A 19,038-nucleotide genomic window follows, 5' to 3' on the forward strand; every position below is an offset into this window, starting at 1 on the left:
AATCAACAAGAGTTGAGTATAAGTCATTTTCCTTGTGCATGGCACTAGCAGAGTGACAGTGCTTTTATTTCGGCTAAGCCCATTACACAAAGGACTCACCAGTCTGAAGCAATTGTGCTACAGCAGTGAAAAGCACATTTTGCTAAAGGAACTGCAACAGGAAAACAGAAAATGCTTTGTACTTCAACATACCAAGTGTCACTTGAGGAGGGGGATAAAAAACCCCCACAATTAAAAAATCCGTAAACTTGCCTCCAGGAGATTTATAGCCTGTCCCATGAAGTGAACAGTCAAATTTGTCATGACTGATCGTGGTAAAAAAGATGTAGGAGAAAAGACCACTGATGCTTCCATATTTGCACCTGCACCAGCTGCAAAGGAAAACCGATGTCTGTAAGTGGAGATCAGCTGTTCTCATATATTTTGCAAAATTCATAATTCTTTAGAAAACTGCTACTCCACTCAATAAGAAGATGGTGAATGAAACATTGTCAGGTGAAACTATTTAACTTTTTTATATAGCAAGACATTACTGTTAGTAACTTCCATTTACTGGAATTCCATATTTACTGGATATTACCGGGTATTATCTCACTAACATCAAAAGGAAAGTATTTCTAATACATAAGATACATAAATACACTGGAGGAAATGGACAGAAAATCAAAATGTAACTCTGAAAAACATCATCTAGCATTTTCACTGAAAACAAATGAACAGATAGTAGAACAGGAAGGAACTAGTTTGACTCTTTTCTTATACCAAGGACAGCACACGGATCAGGACAAGAAAAAACATCCTAGTCCCCAGTTGCTGCAAAGGAAGTTAACTAAGGAAGGAATTAAAAGTTGATGCTCACAAAAATAATCTTAAGTGTCTATTGGTTCTTAGTCTCCTCTCTCACAAGAGGCAAACATGTATGGTATCTGGTTTGCTGGAAATACATTTCATATGCTCCAAAGCAGAATCAAGCTTACATTTGCATATTTGGACAGTAGTAAATCATACAAATCAAACTTCTCTGGAGGAATATGTAAAAGGTCAGAAAAGCCATGTGGGATGTTAATAATCAATATGCTACAAAGTATTAAGTTCTAAAACTCCACATACCTGAATGAAACGTGACATCAGAGTATGAGGAGTATTTCCATTTCTCCCAGTCAAAATCTTTGCTAAGGATTTCATCAGGAATAGAATCTCGAAGGTGCTCCTTCAATGGGTCATCTGTCTCCAAGAGCTGAGAGAGATGACTCCAAACAAAGGAGCCCACTAAAATGCAACAAAGAAAAGCATGTGAAAATCAGAGAAAAATTACAAGAGTCTTAAAAACAGAGACAGGAAATATTTTTATTTTTTGTATCACCATCTAAGCCATTCCCCTGACCACAACACAATCCATTCATTTTCAGCATGATTAAAATCAGTCTCATGCACCTACTGCAACAGTACTGTAAATAAAAAAAGGCACATACAATTAAACAATTGTGATTCAGAATTAGTATTTATGCATTATACTGTGGAGTCCCAGTTTGGCCACAGATGTGATGTGTCGTGGGGGGCACATATTTCCCATATCTTCTGGAGTCTGGTTCCTAAATAGAGGCATTTTGTCTCCTGAAGATAAAAGATGTTAGGCTCCAGTGTTAGTTCAACGCACAGACACTGAATACTGATGTAACTGCATTTTTCGCAACACAACTTTTTTTCAAATTTTGTTTTCTGAATGTGGAACTAAAAACTAACATATGCCTTCAAAAGTACTCGTTATTCAAAAGTTTATTATATAAATTATTTAGCTGTCACATCAACAAAAGACAAAGGAAAGAAATTAAGAATATTAATGAGTAGTGGATTAAATAGTTTGAAACATACAACACTTTGGATGGACTTGTAGAGCTCCTTCATAAATTGGACAAATTAAATTTTCTGCATGGAGTCACTAGGAGGAGTCACTGAGGGTACACCTTGACAGGATTTTGGAGGTGGCTGCAATTTCTTTCTGTCTGAACTCTGAACAGAGAGGAATGAGTGTCCTCCAAACCACAAGCTACATCAGCAGGTGAACACAATGCTGAGCCTAAACTCACAATCACTGCAGGATACACTGGTCTGGACATAACATCCTGGGAAATGGATACCAGCTCCAAGGCAGAGCTGGCCAGGATCCAGCCACAGAGCAGACAGAGCCTGCTTTCATCTGCCTGCAAACAATCTTACAGATATCCTTCTCATGTTTGCTTCTTCTTGACAGATGTAAATGCAAAGGATTAGTCTAGAGGTATCCTTCACTGAATGCAGTGAAACCATTTTAGAATAAGCATAACATTTTTTTTCTGCCACTTGCTTCTTTCTCAACAAAATGCAATTTGCAGTCATCCATTCGTATATCTAAGGCACTGAGCATCAAAGCTTTTCCATATATCCTTCTCAGGAGCCTTCAGTGAATGAAATGCTGCAAGTAGAAGGAACTAATTATATGAAAAGTCAGTCCTTACTATTACTAAACTAATGGTATCACAATTTCAATATAAAATGTCACAATCATACAAACAATTACTTAGAAACAATCTACAAAATATTGAGATTAAATAAAAATTGACCTAGATTGGTACCATTACAGTGGCAAAGTAAATGTCACATTGAAGTATCAATTAGGAGCATGCAAGAAGACTTCAACAGATGCTTGGCTAACCTTGACTGGAGGTTTCTTTCAGCAAAGTTTTTTGTACTTGTTTAAATAACTCTCCATGTGGACATTTCATTGCTATATAATAAGCAGCAATTCTTATTTCCACATCTTCGCTGGTTGCTTGATACAGCTGAACTAATATAGCATTCTAAGAGAAAAACACAAAAAGATAAAGACAATTATGATCCATTCCCCTGGAACACCTCGTGCACTTTCAGGTCCTGGTGGGTTTTTTGTCCTCAAAGAGCTATTGCTATATTTATAGCTATTGCCTTATACCTGACAAAGTCACTTTGTGTAACATGGATACAAACGTATGTACATATTGTCTATACTACCTAATCCACAAATTTCCTGAACAAACTGTCATTATGACCTTGAATCCTATACAGACAAATCTATATAGGACTCTGCAACAGAGAGCCTCCCCTGCCAGCACAACTGTTAAGAATGGTTTTATTCCACCACATGGGAGACCTGTCTGTTGTATCTCGCATGCGCTAGAGCCAATACACAGACAACAATGGCCATGGCTTTGTTCACAGGCTATTTATATCATTATTTTTGGTCTAAATCAAAGAGCAGGCCAGCAACAAATTTATTCTGTTCAATATTTCCCCAGTATCAACCAAGATAACCTTTTTTGTGAACTAAGGAACTAAGAAACCAATGACTGATACTACTAACATTTTTATTAACATTTAACAGCCCCAGTCCACCCAGTTCAACAGTTCACTTGCTAGACAATGATGGCGTATATGACAACATACAGACTTGATACTTTGAACACATCTAACGAGTAACACCAAGCTTCATAACTGCGGAACAAGTGAATCACACTAATCCATGCTGAAATTAAATTTTAAAAAGCCATAGAAAGGTGCTTCTCCAAGTGCAAGTCCATGCTTCTTTTTCTTCTGGAGCAGGACTGTCAGCTTTGCCCAGGCCAGCACTCCTGGCTTTGCCCATTCTTCTAAGTATCAAGATATTAGAGATAAACAATTCTTGGACTTTCTTCCATTAAACACTTAACAAAATGTTCTAACTATGGCAGAGTATTGCAAATCACAACAAGCTTTTCACATTAATACTTTATGTTTCAGAGAATGAACCAGTGAAAGAGACTATGGGAAAAACCAAGTCCTGTGGGTTCTCAGCCATAACCCTTGCAGACAGAAGGTACCCAACTGAAGTGCCTAATTAAGAAGTCCCAAACACTGGATGTGTTACCTCAAGTGCAGCAAAGCTCATTATAGGTTTGCTCATCTAGGTGGTTCTACCCTCTCCTCCAACAGCAGAGGGGCTCTGCTGGAACATGTCTACACTTGTTCCTTATCCATTTGTGTGTTTTGTAACTATTCCAACAAGTCCCAAATCTGTGGCAGTGCCAGGAAGCCATCAGTCACTGTGACAGTAAATCACTCACCCCACCAGAGCAGGGAATGCGCCGGAAGGCCTGGACAGCAGCAAGGCGGATTTCCATGGGATGGCTCTTCAGGGCAGCGCACGAGCTCAAAGCAGGAGCCAGTGAAGCCGCTGCCAGTCCCGCATTTCCAATGGCTTTCAACACCAGCTGCATCTGTAAATGCAAAGCAAGGTAGAACAGAAAGCTCTCCAAGCGCTGGCAATTGTACATTGAATTTCATGGCACTAGCATTTTCTGTGCAAAGATCTGTTTAAAACGATTACTGGTGATTTGGGGAGTTTACTGCAGCCCCTATTGTACCACCTGTACCCTGCGTTTACTGGGACGACAAGACACAGCTCTATTCTAATGCCAAGTGGCACTTGTAAGTAGAACCTACCTTAGACCTGGGGGAAATACAAAAACATTTTTTAAAAGCCTACATTGCAACAGAAAAGCAGAAGTCACAAATTTTATGTACTGGAAAGGTTTTTCAAGTACGTTGATATTTTGTCCCTTTTGATCACAGATATTTTGACATTTTAGTGATTCAACATAGAGTTCTGGACACACCAACTAAATTAAAATAATAATTTCTCAACAAATATGTGTCCTTCATATGGTATGAAGTTCGTTTCATCAGGAAATCTAAGGCTTTTTTTTATTTCCACACACAAGAACACCCATACTGATAGGTTCCACTTGTCGGATTACAAAATTTTGTCAGCTCATTCTAGCAAGAAATATTCATTTACTAAGCCTGCATTCATGGCTGTCTGGAAATCTAATGAATACTATTTTCATCAAACAAGTTCTAGATCATAAAGTGAACAGAAAAGTTAAGCCCTATATCATGTGCCTCTGTACAACCAATACCTTGGTGAGATGTTCTGAATCTTGCACGGTACAGTCTCCTCCCAAAAATTTCTCAAGTGTCCTCATCACACCCTGCACAGCAGGTACAACACCACAGGAGCTGTGAGCTGAACAAAACCTATGTATGAGAGCAGTTACTCCCAAGAAGCAGCTCTGGCTTGCTCTAGGTGACTTCAGCAAAGGCTGTAAACAACCACACAAAGAATGAGGTGTTTCAGAAAAGTCATGAGAATGACTATTGTGACATACCACAGCTTATAAATATATAAAAATATTTACATACTCAAATTCAACCTCAATAAAATTACCTGGTCAGAGCTTTGTATAAATCTGTGAAAAAGACTGTTACTGTAAAACACAGAAATTATGAGCCACCTAGATTCATTACAAATTAAAAAAGAAAAAACAACATCTACTCACAGCAAGAGATTCAATCATGCCCAAGGTGGGATTAGGAATGAATGTAAATGACCAGAAGAAATATTCTACTTTGTCTTCCTCAACTTCTCCAGAAGCTATGAGGTCTTTCATTAGGACAACACATGCCTCTGTGGCACAAGATGGGAGAGCATCTATTAATGGTTGCCTGTAACACAAGAAAAAAGTACAGGAAACCTAAAATGACCAAAATACTTAAGAATCACATAACAAGTACATTGAGACTAGGCTTCTTTTGAAGTAAATAAACATCCAGTGGCTTAGCAAATTACAGATTCCACAGAAATCAATATGATCTTCTGGTACAGTAGTCTTATAGAAAGATGTTTCAGGATCTGATGGAAGTGCATCGGTGTTTCAAGAACAGTACCTAACCAGATTTTCAAGAAAATGTTCAGTTGCTTTCTCTGATAATTAAGCTACATCATATCCCAGGTTTGACTTCTAAAGACGGAGGTACCTTAAAGCACTGACTTTTTATTAAGTTGGTTTTTACCTTTCATTTCACCTGTAACACCAGTAACAAATTAAAATATTAAAACTGAATTGACTAGCTTTTACTTCCTGAGCTTTTTTAGACCTTATTTAAGGGGAAAGCTTACATCAGCACGACAGACAATACGCATTTCAGCTCTTAAGAGTCCTTCTGTAAATATTCTGTACCTGCCTCCTATACTGATGGAAGGACACTTTTGCATTAACTAGAAAGCAGTTAAACTAGATGGGGTAAAAGCATCAGAGAGCAGTCTGCATGGGATTCTCTTCCACTCTTAAATGTAATAACCATGTCCTGAGTAAAATTAGTCTAAAAGGTAATATAAAAGAGGCAGAGTAGTTTAATTACTGTCTAATACTGAAGAATATTAGCATGACTATTTGTCAAAGGATGAGAATAAACCTAACCCAAAACAAAATTTGCCCCTTTTGCATCAAGTAAAGATATTGTTGCAAACATAAACCTTGGCATTAGATTAATTTTAAACAGGCTGAGGACATTTTGTACTGAAACCAAGTAAAATAATGGTTTCATTATTTTCAATTTTATGAAAGGAGAAAAATGTACTGATTTTAATAATACTGAATTCGTATTTCTGATAGTCTCAAACCATTGGATAGAACTATTCCTGACTGCAGAGGAGTAGGGTCTTGATCTTCAAAGCCACTGTTCTGTAATTGACATAAACCTTCCTGAGATTGAGCTGCTACTGAAAGATGCAGCTCCACCACGTCCGTAATTCCAGCTTAACATCTGTCTCCTCTGCCCCATGACTGCATTGAAGGTACAGATCCAGGTAAGCTTTTTCATAACAAATGGCAACATAAGCTTAAAAGCAGCAGAACTGATTTTCATCCAAGCCATGACTCAGGTTTCCCATTCACATTGCTTCGGAAACAGGAAATCTGGCTGTGGGAATATGTAAGTCTATTTTGTACATAACATTCATTCAGTGAGGAGAGAATGTCATCCCATTACAGAAACAAGATCTGCAATACACATTATTCCTTTAAAATGCTCCAAATTTAAATCCAACATTTGGGCACAGATTTAAAACATTTAAATATTTGCAAAACATTTTTTTCCTGTATATTTTTGAATGTGATTACTAAGGAGACTTACCAATTGTCTCTGCACTTAAATGATGATCTTTGCCACAGTGCTCTTAAGGCCTCAAGAGAAAGGTGTCGAAGCTCAAACACAAGAGTCATGAAAAGATCTGCAGTCTGTAAGTGCACAACCACAACTGTAATATTCCTGCTGTGCAGAAACCAGCTTCAGAGAACAGAGCATAAGAGGTTATGCTGGCATTTGCCATTGATTTACAATGTAACCTGAGACTGAAAGCTCCTTTCTTCCCTGTGTCCTTATGTTCCTTCCTCATTTGTTTTCCTCTCCAGACTGCAAATATATGGAGAAGGGCTTTTGCTTTGGATGTCAGTCAGCCCCTCAGACAATAGTTCTCAGTGACCACCACACACACCACTGGCATACAAATGAATAATAAACCAAAAGGCAACAGTATGGTTACAATCCAGAAGAGAAAGTCATAATCTTCTCTGAGTTTGTATGGCAAGATCCTGATTTATGACCAGAACAGCTGACATAGCTTTGACACAAATGAAACAATGGTCAAGCTAACTGTATATTAATCTTAGGTTTATGTGAAAGATCATTTAACTGAGGTTTGGGCAACACTTAGACATTTCACTTGAGAACCCTTGGGCTGTGAGAAATTATTCCATCTTACTGGGGAAAAGCCCAGGCAGAACTGCCCTTACCTCTGCAGGCAGCACAGGACTAGCTGGAAACATAGAGGCAGAAGAGCTGTTCTCTCTCACTAAGAGGAATTGCTTCATCGTACAGCAGCTATTTTACCTGGCATTTTAAATGCTAAATAGAACATGGATGTATTCCTCTGAGACCTGATCCAAAGTTCAAGAAAGAAGATCGGTCTCATTACTTGAAAAATTAGCAGAATGTTCAATACAGTATCCTGTATGTTCCTGTTAATTAAACTTTATAATGTGTAAGTTTTAAACACAATCCATGTCAGATTCATTTTGATGCTTTATTCACCTCAAATGTGAAAGGCTTAGACATAGAACTAAATTTATGGTTCCAAAGAAAACATTTTTCTTTACATAAAAATTATACAAACAAAGTCTAATTTCACTAAATCACATTTCCAAAGGTTTGGGGACAGACCTAATTTGATCTTCTGACCTTCCTTCCAGGAGCTACTCACAAAAACAATGAAAACATGGAATAACCCAGTGCCAGCATTCAATTTTCATTTAAGACTGCCAAGCCATTTTCAGTAACAAAAAGCTGTCTTTCAGTAAGAAGTCTGAGTAATTTCTTACTGTTTTGTTTGATAGTCTGAGGGAGTAATTTGTCAGAACCAAGATAGATATAGTTTATGTTTTTATTCTTTTGAGATTTATAGTATTTTTAGAAATAATATATAATTTCTAATAAAATTAAAACCTGTTCCCGTATGTGAAGCCCCACCTATGTATTAATTCTGTTAACATTTATAATTCCATACCTAAAATTCATATAGATCCACATGCATTCCCTTCTATTCCATTCCATCCCCTCATTTCCACTAAGGTCTATTTTACAAAGAAATTCCAAGCCTGGACACTATGGAGCTAGTGAAAGAGATTACATTTTATGGTCTATAAAACATTCAGAGAACTGTGTTTTATATAATTTTTAAAAGCATTTCTAAAGCATGGGCCCTATGTGCATTTTTCCACAGGCAAATCTACTGGGGGTCAGGGGATCCTCACAGATCTCATCACAAGGAGCTGCATGTGCAGCTGCTGCTGAGCCCAGGTGGCCCATCAGCTGGAGCTGCAGCATAGGTCAAGATAAAACTGACAGACTGATGTACTTTCAGGTGATACAATTTTAGACAGTAAACTGACTTCATTCTCCTACACACCTGCTGACTAGACAAGCTCTCATCTAATAACTCCATGAAAAAATTTGCAGAGAAGCAGCTATTTTTACTTTCTAATAATAAATCTTCAAAATTAACTGTCTGATTAGGTGGGCTGTTTTCATTTTTTTAAGGTTGGCTGCACTGAAATTGAGCTGTCATTGCAAATTCCTCTCTTTGTAGTATCATAATAACAAACTATGTTCAAATCTGACTCCCATTCCCACCTCTGAAAGAAACATAAGAAAGCCTGGCTTTTATTCTACATAGAAGCTTGATTTTCCTTCTACCTGCAGACCTGCCATATTTTAAAAAAAGAAACCCGGTAAATGCAAGCAATTAGAATGCCCTACAAGGGAAAAAAAAAAAAGCCCTAAATACCAAAACCAACCAAAAATGAAAGATCATGCCCTGAGGGTAAACTTTTTTTGGTCAGACTGGGGTCCAGGAGCAAGGCAAAGCAAATCTGACATACTCTTGCCCACCTTGCTCAGTGCACACACAGCCACATTCACCAGAGCTACTGACCAAGCACCAAAACCCAGCCAGTCCCTGGAAATGCAGCCCCAGCAGAAGTGGTGTGACAGACTTCTCTCCAGCCTCTCTCAAGAGAGGGTCCCTTCTCCCCATCCCTTTTTCTACTCTTTGTCAGCAGGCAGCTTGTTCACTTAATGGTCCATTAACTAATCTACATCCACATTGAAATTCAATCTTGTCTTATAATAGCATTAAAAAATTAAACAACTTTGCTTCCTTGGAAATGACACCATCTCCACCTCCATTTTCTCATCCCTTCACTATTTTCCCCAGAGTTGGAGATTTTCCCTTCCATTTATTCATGGTTTTGTGTCCTGAAAGAAATGCATAATCTCACCTCATTCAGAGTCAAACAATAAAGGGACAAACAAGCTCTACATGCATAACAGTGCAGCTGTCTCCCAAGCAACACTGTGGGCATTCCCATAACTTCTTTCTTGGCCCAAAGGACATTTCATTGGTTGAAATGAGGGATGATAAAGATTCTCTTTGAAGTGTCTGGTCACACAGAAAGAACACCCTGAAACAGTGAAAATGGTTGACAACCAATCAAACCCTGTGCTGGGACAGGCACATGATGAATAATTCACCTCTCTTTTAGGCAGTGGCACAGACAGCAGCTATTTGTGCTAATCTTAGTGATTTAAAAAAACAAATTTCCCACACATGAAGCCAGTAGGCCTCTCTGGAGGCAGAAGGGACATCCCAGTGTTACTGGGAAAAATTATCTAGTATTCTTTCAAAGACACTGAATTAACAGTGTTCCATAGAAGGTAGGACTTAGACAAAGTTTCTCAGGTCTGCTGCCATAATTTATTTCTTCAACATTTTCCAGGCAGTATGTGACCCTCTAGTCTCTGCCTAAATGCCATTTCATACTGCTGTACACTGACAATCATATGCAATTAAGCATTATCCTTCCCCAAGAGGCTGCTTTTATTCTATATTAGCACCAACCATTATTATATGGCTCTCTTAGCCCTCCACAGCCCCAGTCTTCATAGCATGCAGCTAAAAGATATGGCAGACCTGCTTATAACTCAGAAGCCTATCCCAAATATTGCAACACCCACAAAGGCCACCTGCTGCTTTCTCCTCAGCCCCATTCCCAGGCTTTTGTCAGGCTGTGGTACCAGATCAGCTAGGATCATCATTTAACAGACTAGGAGTAAGGTCTGGGGCTGGAATTTATCACAGCTGATTGAAGGTGCTGGCTTCAGCAGCTGTGACTTATCCTGCTCCACCCTGTGCCTTGCCCTGAAGTCTCACACACAAAACATGAACACCTACCTGTGCTCATGAATCACAGGTGACACTAAGAGAAAGGTGAACACACCCAGGATATCACTGCAGAGCTGCAATCCAGCACTGCACTTTTCTCCAGTCCCTCTCCTCCATCCCTCAGTCTCTGTGTCCAGCCCAGGGGAAACACAGGAAGAGCTTCTGTTCTTTGACGTGGGACTTAATCTAAACAAAGGAATTTGAGTGCCTTCCATGCTGGGTCTGAAGATTTCTGTTAACATCACTTTTACCTATGTGCATTACAGGAGAGACCTCAGCCTCTCTGCACAGGAAATAACCTTGCTCCAAAGTACAGACAATCTGACAAGAACCTCAGAGGACAGGGAATGTATCAGCAATGAGCTGACTAAACTCATCAGTGGCAAATTCACGGAGGTACCAATGCCCTGTTTAGTGCCTTTCCCATTAGACCGTACTTGTTTTCTAGGAATATCCTGACCAAAAATTCCTTAAAGAGTGTTTTCTTCTGTTTTCACATTTACATTTTTTTCCCTGTAGGAATTTTACTACTAGCAAGAACCACTCTATTTGAAGGATAATGGGATATGAAGTGTCCTCTGTTTGCCCTCAGTTGATCTCAGGTGAACAGTGATTAAACACCATCATCTGTTGATCCTTTTGTATTGTACATAACAGATGATCTTTATAACCTAACAGGTGTTCTTGATAACCTCTGAATTTCAGAGATAGGGATCTTAATTTCAAACACAGACAATTACTGATTCAGCTGCTGCCAGTATCAACAAAAAATACACGACCCAAGTGAGCTAAGGAGACAGGCAGATGCTCATCTAGAGATGGTCATCATAAAAAATATTTAAGCCAATGTCTGATCCACATGACTAGAAGATTCCACCCTATCTTCGCAGCATTCACCAATGAAAATGGTCTAGGGGGCAGAGATTGCCTCTGGACCCAAGCAGCATCCCCAGAAAACAAGATGGTTGTTAGAGTTCATCAGAAGCACAAGGAACCTACCAGCCAAGACCAAGAGGCAAGAGTTTCATGTGCAAACTGAAGGGGATGAGGCAATATAAGGATGGCAGAACTCCAATAAACATGGAGACAACAGCACCAGGGGTAGTATTACACACTAAAGCTGTAAAATATGTGTTTTACAATAAAGTACCAAAACTGCCAATGACAACCCAAACCAGATACTTTATATGCTTTTGTTTTTTTCACAGCAAAACAAAAATTTGGGACATTTTCTTTCAGATTAATTTAGAATATAGTTCAAAATTGCTTTTGCCTAATATTCAGGGGGCCATAGGATGTTTTAACTCCTCAGTGTGATTTACCAATTATATAAGAAAATGACATTTCAAAGCATTTTCTCTTTTCTAATTCCACATTTAAAAATGTTCAAAACAATGGAAGGCCTCAGTATTTCAAAATTGCTGCTCTTCTGGTCACCTCTTATCTGTGCAGGAGAACTCTCAGCCCACAAAGAGCCTCCCAAAGAAGCAGATGCTGTACAGCTTACCTCATAACTTGCACTGTGTGCTAAGCAAAGCTTCCACACCAGTTCAGTCACTTCTGCTCCAGTGACCTCCCTCTTAGTTACCTCCCTTTCATAGAGAATGTTGGTCACATACAGATCCTCAGAGTCCCCTGGAATAAGGAACACAAAGAAAAAATCACATCTCTGGTGATTGCTGGCCATTTGCTATCATTAACCCTATATGCAAGGGGAAAGTTTCTCTCTGAGCCTTTATTTCTCCCTGTATGAATATTAATATGAGTGCAGTCAGCTTGAATTTAAGAACACAACAGAATAAAGACATATGTGACCCAAAAGAAAGAGTCAGAGAAACAAGACAAAGATACACATGAAAAAAAGCCCTATTTTTCATCCATCCATCTCTTAGTATGGCCCTATTTTACATTCATCACCTTTTCCAATGTCATCTAAACACGAGTCCCACACTTCAACCACTCAAAAAGTGAACAGGAGATCTAGGTGCAAATTAAAATAAATGCCTTGGCTCTGAACCTCTTCCTGAGGAACAATCCTATCATCTTATGTTGGTATAATTACAAACAAAGTGTTCTGGAAATTTGGGGGTTCCTCTAAAAAAAGAACCAAACAACTATTTAGAAACAGAAAAAAAACATGTTCCTCAACATTTAGAGTTCAACTTTTAAATCATTCCTCAGGCAAGCCACCTGTTGACTTTAGTAAAATCATTTTCCTAAGAAGAAACATACAGAACAAAGAAGGAGCAAAAATTAAAACAGTTCTCAGACATGACATGTCCTTAGTTCCATTAGGACTTGCAATTATTTAGGCTCCATTTATATAAAAACTAGGAACTGTCCACAGATCTGGGAAGGCTGATGCTCGGCATACAAGGCCATGAAGTATGTAAAATAGATAAAGGGGAGCTAGCCATTACAGATTGTCATTTTTGGAAACCTACCCAGTTTTGGAGATCCACACGGTTTTGTTATGGCAAGCCCAAGCCCCCAAAGAAGGGGCAGCTCAGCCCAGCCTGTAAAAACACCCACTTTAAAGCAGTTTAATACATTAAAGGTGAAAATCATGGGTGCAAAGAGTTCTCACAGGCAAGACAAAGTCACAATATTTGTTTTGGAAATAAATTTACTTTACTTTAGCAGAAGCATAGTTACATTTATTGTAGAGTGTCTCAGTTTCCACTTGCAAGAGTCTGAGTGCAGATCGTGTCTGTGTCTGTGCCCCGCTGCCCTGCTGAGGGAACAGCGTTACACGGTCGGACTCGGTACATTTGGCCTCCTCCAGGACCCCATTCCTAATGCTCTGGACACATTCCAGCTGGGAGGACAGAATCTGCTGTTCAGACTGAGAAAAACAGATACCTCAGGAAGATTCTTGATGACCTGTGTCAGCCTACCCAATGCTTCCTCTCCCAGCTTCACATAGGATTCCAGTTCTGGGGTAGTGGGAAGTCTCTTGTCTACCCCTCTGACAGTGCCCAGCCTCTGGAGGTCAATGCACTCCTTATTTTAGCCTAGTTTTTCATCACTGAAAAACAACTGCTATTAACTATCAGCATCAAATGGTGTCAATTCATTTCAGTTCACAAAGCCTCAAAGTTAATCAGATATTTTTGGTCAGCAAGAACATTGACTGTATTTTCTGTCAACAGTGGAAAGCTGCAAGTCTGGCATTTAGAAAAGTTTCTAGCTTTCCAAACTTTTCTACAAATAATAACTTTCTTTTTCTAATGTATTTTTTCTTACTCACATCTCTCAATTCCTCCCTTCCACAGTTTATTTTCAGTTTACCACTGTAACGTATTTTAATCAGAGTTTAATCCAGGTGCCTAGCAACCCCTTGCATTTCTACTGTAACATTCATCATTTAATGAATGTTACTGTAACATTCAACATTTAATGCAAATTTGCATTAAAACAAATTCTGTGAATAACAGACATTACAGGGAGAATAATATTCACCATTTATTTGCTAAGAACTCAAGTTAGGGCAGACACTCTCTTCAAATAAGTCAAAAGCAAGAGTCAGTGTAATTCCCCAAAACTTACTGACACGTGAGGAAGAACAACAGACTGCAGAGAAGTCAAACCAGAAGAGCGATGGGAGCAGAGGTTCAAGTCCCTTGTCTTTACAAGAATGGGACCCTTTCGCTGATACCTGGTTGGGCATATTCCCAGGACATCCACCTAGTAACAAACATACACTGTTGAGTCACACATGCACACATAAAATACAAGGAGATAGTGTAGGTTATTGCAATTAGTTTTAATAATGCCTTTTTTCTGTTATAACAACAGATCTAAATTCTCCCTTGAAGAAGACCAGTTTTGCCACAAAAGCCATGAAAAGGCAAATAATTTTAAAGACCTTGGTCAAGTTTATAGTAGTCAGGCTCTGTTGGTTTGTTTAATTTCTCTGTGTTATTCTGAATCAGATCATTACAGACATATGCTTTTCCATTTAAAATGTTTGTTTGCAGGGAAACATTAATTCAGAAGAGCATTACCAGGCAGAGTAACTTCAATTACATATGGGTGTGCTAAGCCCTACTGCAGAACATCTCTTTAAGCACTGATATACAGCAGTAGCCTGAGATAATTTTAGAATGTTCACTACAGGAAGCAATCAGATGACTGCCACTGTCTGCTGAACCAAGTGGCAAAAACATTTCTTTATTTACAAGTGGAGTAGACTTAACACGTACAAGAGCTAAGAGTCACCTCAGAGCATGACTGACAGTCTCACCTCCTCAACAACAGCACCAGCAGAGAATTCTGGCGCTGTCTGCAGGACACTGAGAATGCCTCGCTTGATGTTCAGTGCCCAGGTCTGTTCACTCCTCACAGGACAGAGCTTCAGAACTTTCCCATCACGGAAAGAAAAATGAAGAGGATGCTGTTCTAGTATTTCCCTGCAACAAAAGAGTTTATCATTTCCTGCTTCAAAGAGTGCAAGTCAGTTTATGACATTAGATCCAGATTTTCCTCAACAGAGCTGTTCTTCCACAATAGATCTGTCTCACTCTGTATCACTATTCTTTATAGCAAGCCTTTATTCTTCATAAATTCAGCCTAACCCAAGGAGTCCTTAAAAAACCCTGTAAAACCCTAAAAACAAATCTTCTCAAGATAATCACAGCATCCTCAACATAACTGTAACACTTAATAAAAGCAGTTCTGGCGAATTATTTACAAGTAAATGTACTTAATGGCAATGATTCTTGTTTAATTAAGAGAGAGATTCCGTTAGTGGTTTCAGAGTGCCTTTAGCTTTGGTAGGCATGTCTGAATTGAAAAGTAACTGCACCATGCCTCTTCAGCTGTGATATGCACAAGAACAATTGCTTCCCAATTAACCTGTATCTTCCGGCTGTGCTAGGTGTGAATACTCAGGCTCTATCCCAAACTTACTCCCCAATCTCTGCTGTTAGTACATTTCCTAATGTCTTTTGCTAACCCAGATTGAGAGTACAGTGTTTTCTACCTTTCCAAGGGATCACTTTGTAACATTGATTTTCACTCCTAATGTAACATACTTTAACCATATATTTTCCCTCTAAATGGGGAAAAACCAACCATCCAAAGGAAGAATTTTATTGTAGCCCAATGGTCAGCTCCCATACAGGGAGCTAGACAGCTCATCTGCACATTAACTGGGGCACTAACTATTCATCTAGTCAATCAATCACAAAGAGATAAAACTTTAATACACCAACATCTGGATAAAGTCCTTCCAGAAGAGACTGGGCATATAAGATAAGGGTTTCTGAACTCCTAGGCAACTGAGCCTATTTTTGCCACTATCTGTGGAAATTACATGCATGTTCAGAGAACAAGCTAGACTACTGTATACTCACAATAGGCTGAGGCAAATGCTAATAAGGCTCACTTGTCTGAATAATTATTTTGAATAGCCAAGCTTCACTGAATGCTTTCTATGCTACCTCTCTTTTTTGGCTTCTCTGCAGAGAACAATACACAACTGCTCTTACTGCTACAAAAATCTTGAAAATAACTTCACAGAAGATGTGCCTGTACACTCATTTGAACTCTGATACCACTGCCCATAGAGAGAGCACAAAGTTCTTCCTGATGAATATAAAAAGCAACGCATTTACCCCAAGCTTGCTCTTTTTGACCCTTTGAATTGAGTCAATTACCTCAGTTTTCAGTGTTGCTTAAAGGCTGAGAATCCAAGTGGCGGGACAAAGCGGAAGCTTAATCAGACAACAGAACTGCTTTTTTTTTTTGATGGCACAAGAGGCATCAGCTCTCTGGGAAAATGCCAGACTTCCACAGTTTGAGGAGATCCTTTTGTATAGCCATCTACACTGCAGACTATACCTTGGCAAGTCAATGACAAACACACTGACATATGTTATGAATGAGCTAAACCCAGAAACAGAAAAGGAAGAAAATCTCATTGGACAAATAAATTAAATATAAATACCCTGGAAGAAAAACCACAACATTTTGCCTTATGAGAATCTTCTAAACAAAGAACTTCTGAAATGTACTGCAACACTCTAGAGTCTGTAGAAGTAACATCTGCAGCTCTGACAACTGCGATGCACACATGCTGCTAGAGGCCTGGTGATTTGTACTCCGAATAATTTGAACTGTCTACTGTCCAAATGGTTTTACATACAAAGAGATGAAAGTTACATTGAAGAAAAACCAGTTTGGACCAAATGCCTCTCATTCTCTCATTTTTGCTTATGGTGCTCATATTTGGATCCTCATCTAGAAAAAAAAGAAAAAAAAAAAAAAAAAAACACCAACAAAAAAAAACCCCCACAACAAAACAAAACAAACCCCTAAAACTAAGCAGAGTATGAAGCAGAGTGAGCAGTGTCCAGTCAAGCTGCTGCTAAGCCATATAGTTTGAAAAACCTCAAAAAACAGATCAGATTAGAAAGTTTTCTACCTTAGACTGTCCATTTCCATCAGAGACTCCTCTCTGGATGCAAAACTTTTCTTAATCTGTACATCTTGCACCTAGGAGCAAAGATTATAGGCAATATATTTCATTGTCAAGAGGAACTTGTGGATTTATCACATCAGGATAGCCACACAGAACATCACAGACTATGAACAAAGGCTCAGTGTTGCAACAGAACTGCATCAACCCTATCTTCAGGTGGCTTATCTGAGGCACTCTCCAGAAAGTTCTTCTATGAAGAAGTTTCACTCACTATTAAACACATTTTGTACAGAAATATTATATCCCTTTCACTGTCAAATCACTAGCCAGTTAATTGTTACCCATGTGCTAGGACAGGGATAACTGTGCTCTTCTTCGTTGGCCTCATGTGTGTGTATTTAGTAGACACATGTCAACCCCCCAGCAAAACCAGTGAATTATCCCCTCTGTTAACCTGAAGGAAAACCCAGGCAGCTGAGAAGTTGATTTTCCCTGCTGCCCCTGTAGTTCTAAAGCACTGTAGCTCTCCACCTGGCCTACCACAGGGCTAACCCTAGGAGAAGCTCTGCAGTTTGAAACTGCCCTGTTGCCCTGTTCTGAGAGACAGATCTCCTGTTGTGATGAATGGAGTGGTACAAGACTGTATTTTACACGGCCTAGGAATGGCACCAATCCAGCACATCATACAATTTCTCAAGTTCTCTTTAAAATGCTTGATATTTTAAAATTACTACTACAGATATGAAAGTGCTTTAAAGTAAACCAAGTTCCTTTTAAGGACTGGCTTTATCTCCAGTTCTGCACTTCATGTAGCAAAACAGTGAAACTGTTGTGTCACTTAAAAAAGAAAACAATTATTTGTTTAATCTGCCTTTTAAAATTGACAAATACCTAGCTAATTTCAAGTTGTGGTGCATCAAAGCAATACTGCAACTCTAATTATGAGATCCAGAATTGAACTGGCTTTTAATTACAAGAAAAACAAATGCTTGAAATGTAGCAATAATCCCAAAGAAAAATAAGATTCCACATCAGCTCATCTCAATAACTCAAACAATTATGACAATACTTACTTTCAAAACCATCTGGCAATTCCCCAACACTTCAATGATCACTGTGCTCTCCAGAGAGATGCCACTGCTTTTGTAACTATTTCCCTGCAGGAACGTGGTGGTGACTGTTGAATACCTGTAGCTGTATCTAGCTCTTTTGGGGAAGTAAGATGCATTGTGTCCTAGGAAATAAAGGAAAAAAAAAAAAAAAAAAAAAAAAAAAAAAAAAGGGTGTTTTTTTAGCCTATTAAACTTCCCCTTCTCTTTATTTTTTCTTCTCTTTTAATCTTTCAGCCACAGAAATCAGCTAAGTTAAGGGATGGATATTCAGATTATTCCTTTCCCACTTGGACTTTCAAGAGAAAGAATTGGGTTTCTGAAAGTACCCTGCATGCCTGCCATAGCTCCCGTAGGGAGGGTGAAAATACTTCCCCTCTCCCAAGCACCTAACTGCACAATTTCCTTCAAGGCAAGAAGTTCATTTCCAAGGCAGAACAGAAATGTAATGCATTTACAGCACGATGCTCATTGGACACCTTTCAGAGAGCAGCAAAGCAGGACCTTCACCACAGCAAGATGAAATAGATCTGCTCTTCATGCTCATGGCTGGGTTTAGTCCCACACTGGTTTAGCCCTTTGCTCAGCTCCAATGCTTAGGAGTTTTTCAGAGTTCACAGAATGCAAACTTCAGGCAGGTGTGGGCCTGGTAAACCTCGGTGGAACTTCTCTGCTACTTCCATGAATGCTGATCACTCAGACATAAGTATCATTCTTCTCAGAACACAATACCCCTGTGGAAGTTTTCAAATTCCTCTTTCCTTATCTTGTTTTACTCACCTGCACATTCTGCAAAACAGGAAGTTCCATAACTTAACCTCTCTGAGGATCCT

The 19,038-nt window shown here is 39.0% G+C and overlaps 1 protein-coding gene across 1 annotated transcript in view; it reads right to left on the reverse strand.

The window, feature by feature from the left end:
- Positions 1-17,151, reverse strand: part of LOC128796330 (uncharacterized) — a 71,680-nt gene extending 54,529 nt beyond the window's left edge. The window contains exons 1-12 of the mRNA XM_053957869.1: positions 17,100-17,151; positions 14,919-15,084; positions 14,222-14,359; positions 13,328-13,517; positions 12,180-12,307; positions 7,027-7,130; positions 5,391-5,556; positions 4,971-5,153; positions 4,116-4,268; positions 2,693-2,837; positions 1,111-1,269; positions 253-371 (exon numbers count right to left, since the gene is read on the reverse strand). Coding sequence (XP_053813844.1) covers positions 253-371; positions 1,111-1,269; positions 2,693-2,837; positions 4,116-4,268; positions 4,971-5,153; positions 5,391-5,556; positions 7,027-7,130; positions 12,180-12,307; positions 13,328-13,517; positions 14,222-14,359; positions 14,919-15,084; positions 17,100-17,119 — 1,671 coding nt within the window. The 5' untranslated portion in view covers positions 17,120-17,151. The remainder of the gene's footprint in view (positions 1-252; positions 372-1,110; positions 1,270-2,692; positions 2,838-4,115; positions 4,269-4,970; positions 5,154-5,390; positions 5,557-7,026; positions 7,131-12,179; positions 12,308-13,327; positions 13,518-14,221; positions 14,360-14,918; positions 15,085-17,099) is intronic.
- Positions 17,152-19,038: the final 1,887 nt, after the last annotated feature.

Source organism: Vidua chalybeata, chromosome 16 (assembly GCF_026979565.1).
Source record: "Vidua chalybeata isolate OUT-0048 chromosome 16, bVidCha1 merged haplotype, whole genome shotgun sequence".
NCBI classification, from domain to species: Eukaryota; Metazoa; Chordata; class Aves; order Passeriformes; family Viduidae; genus Vidua; species Vidua chalybeata.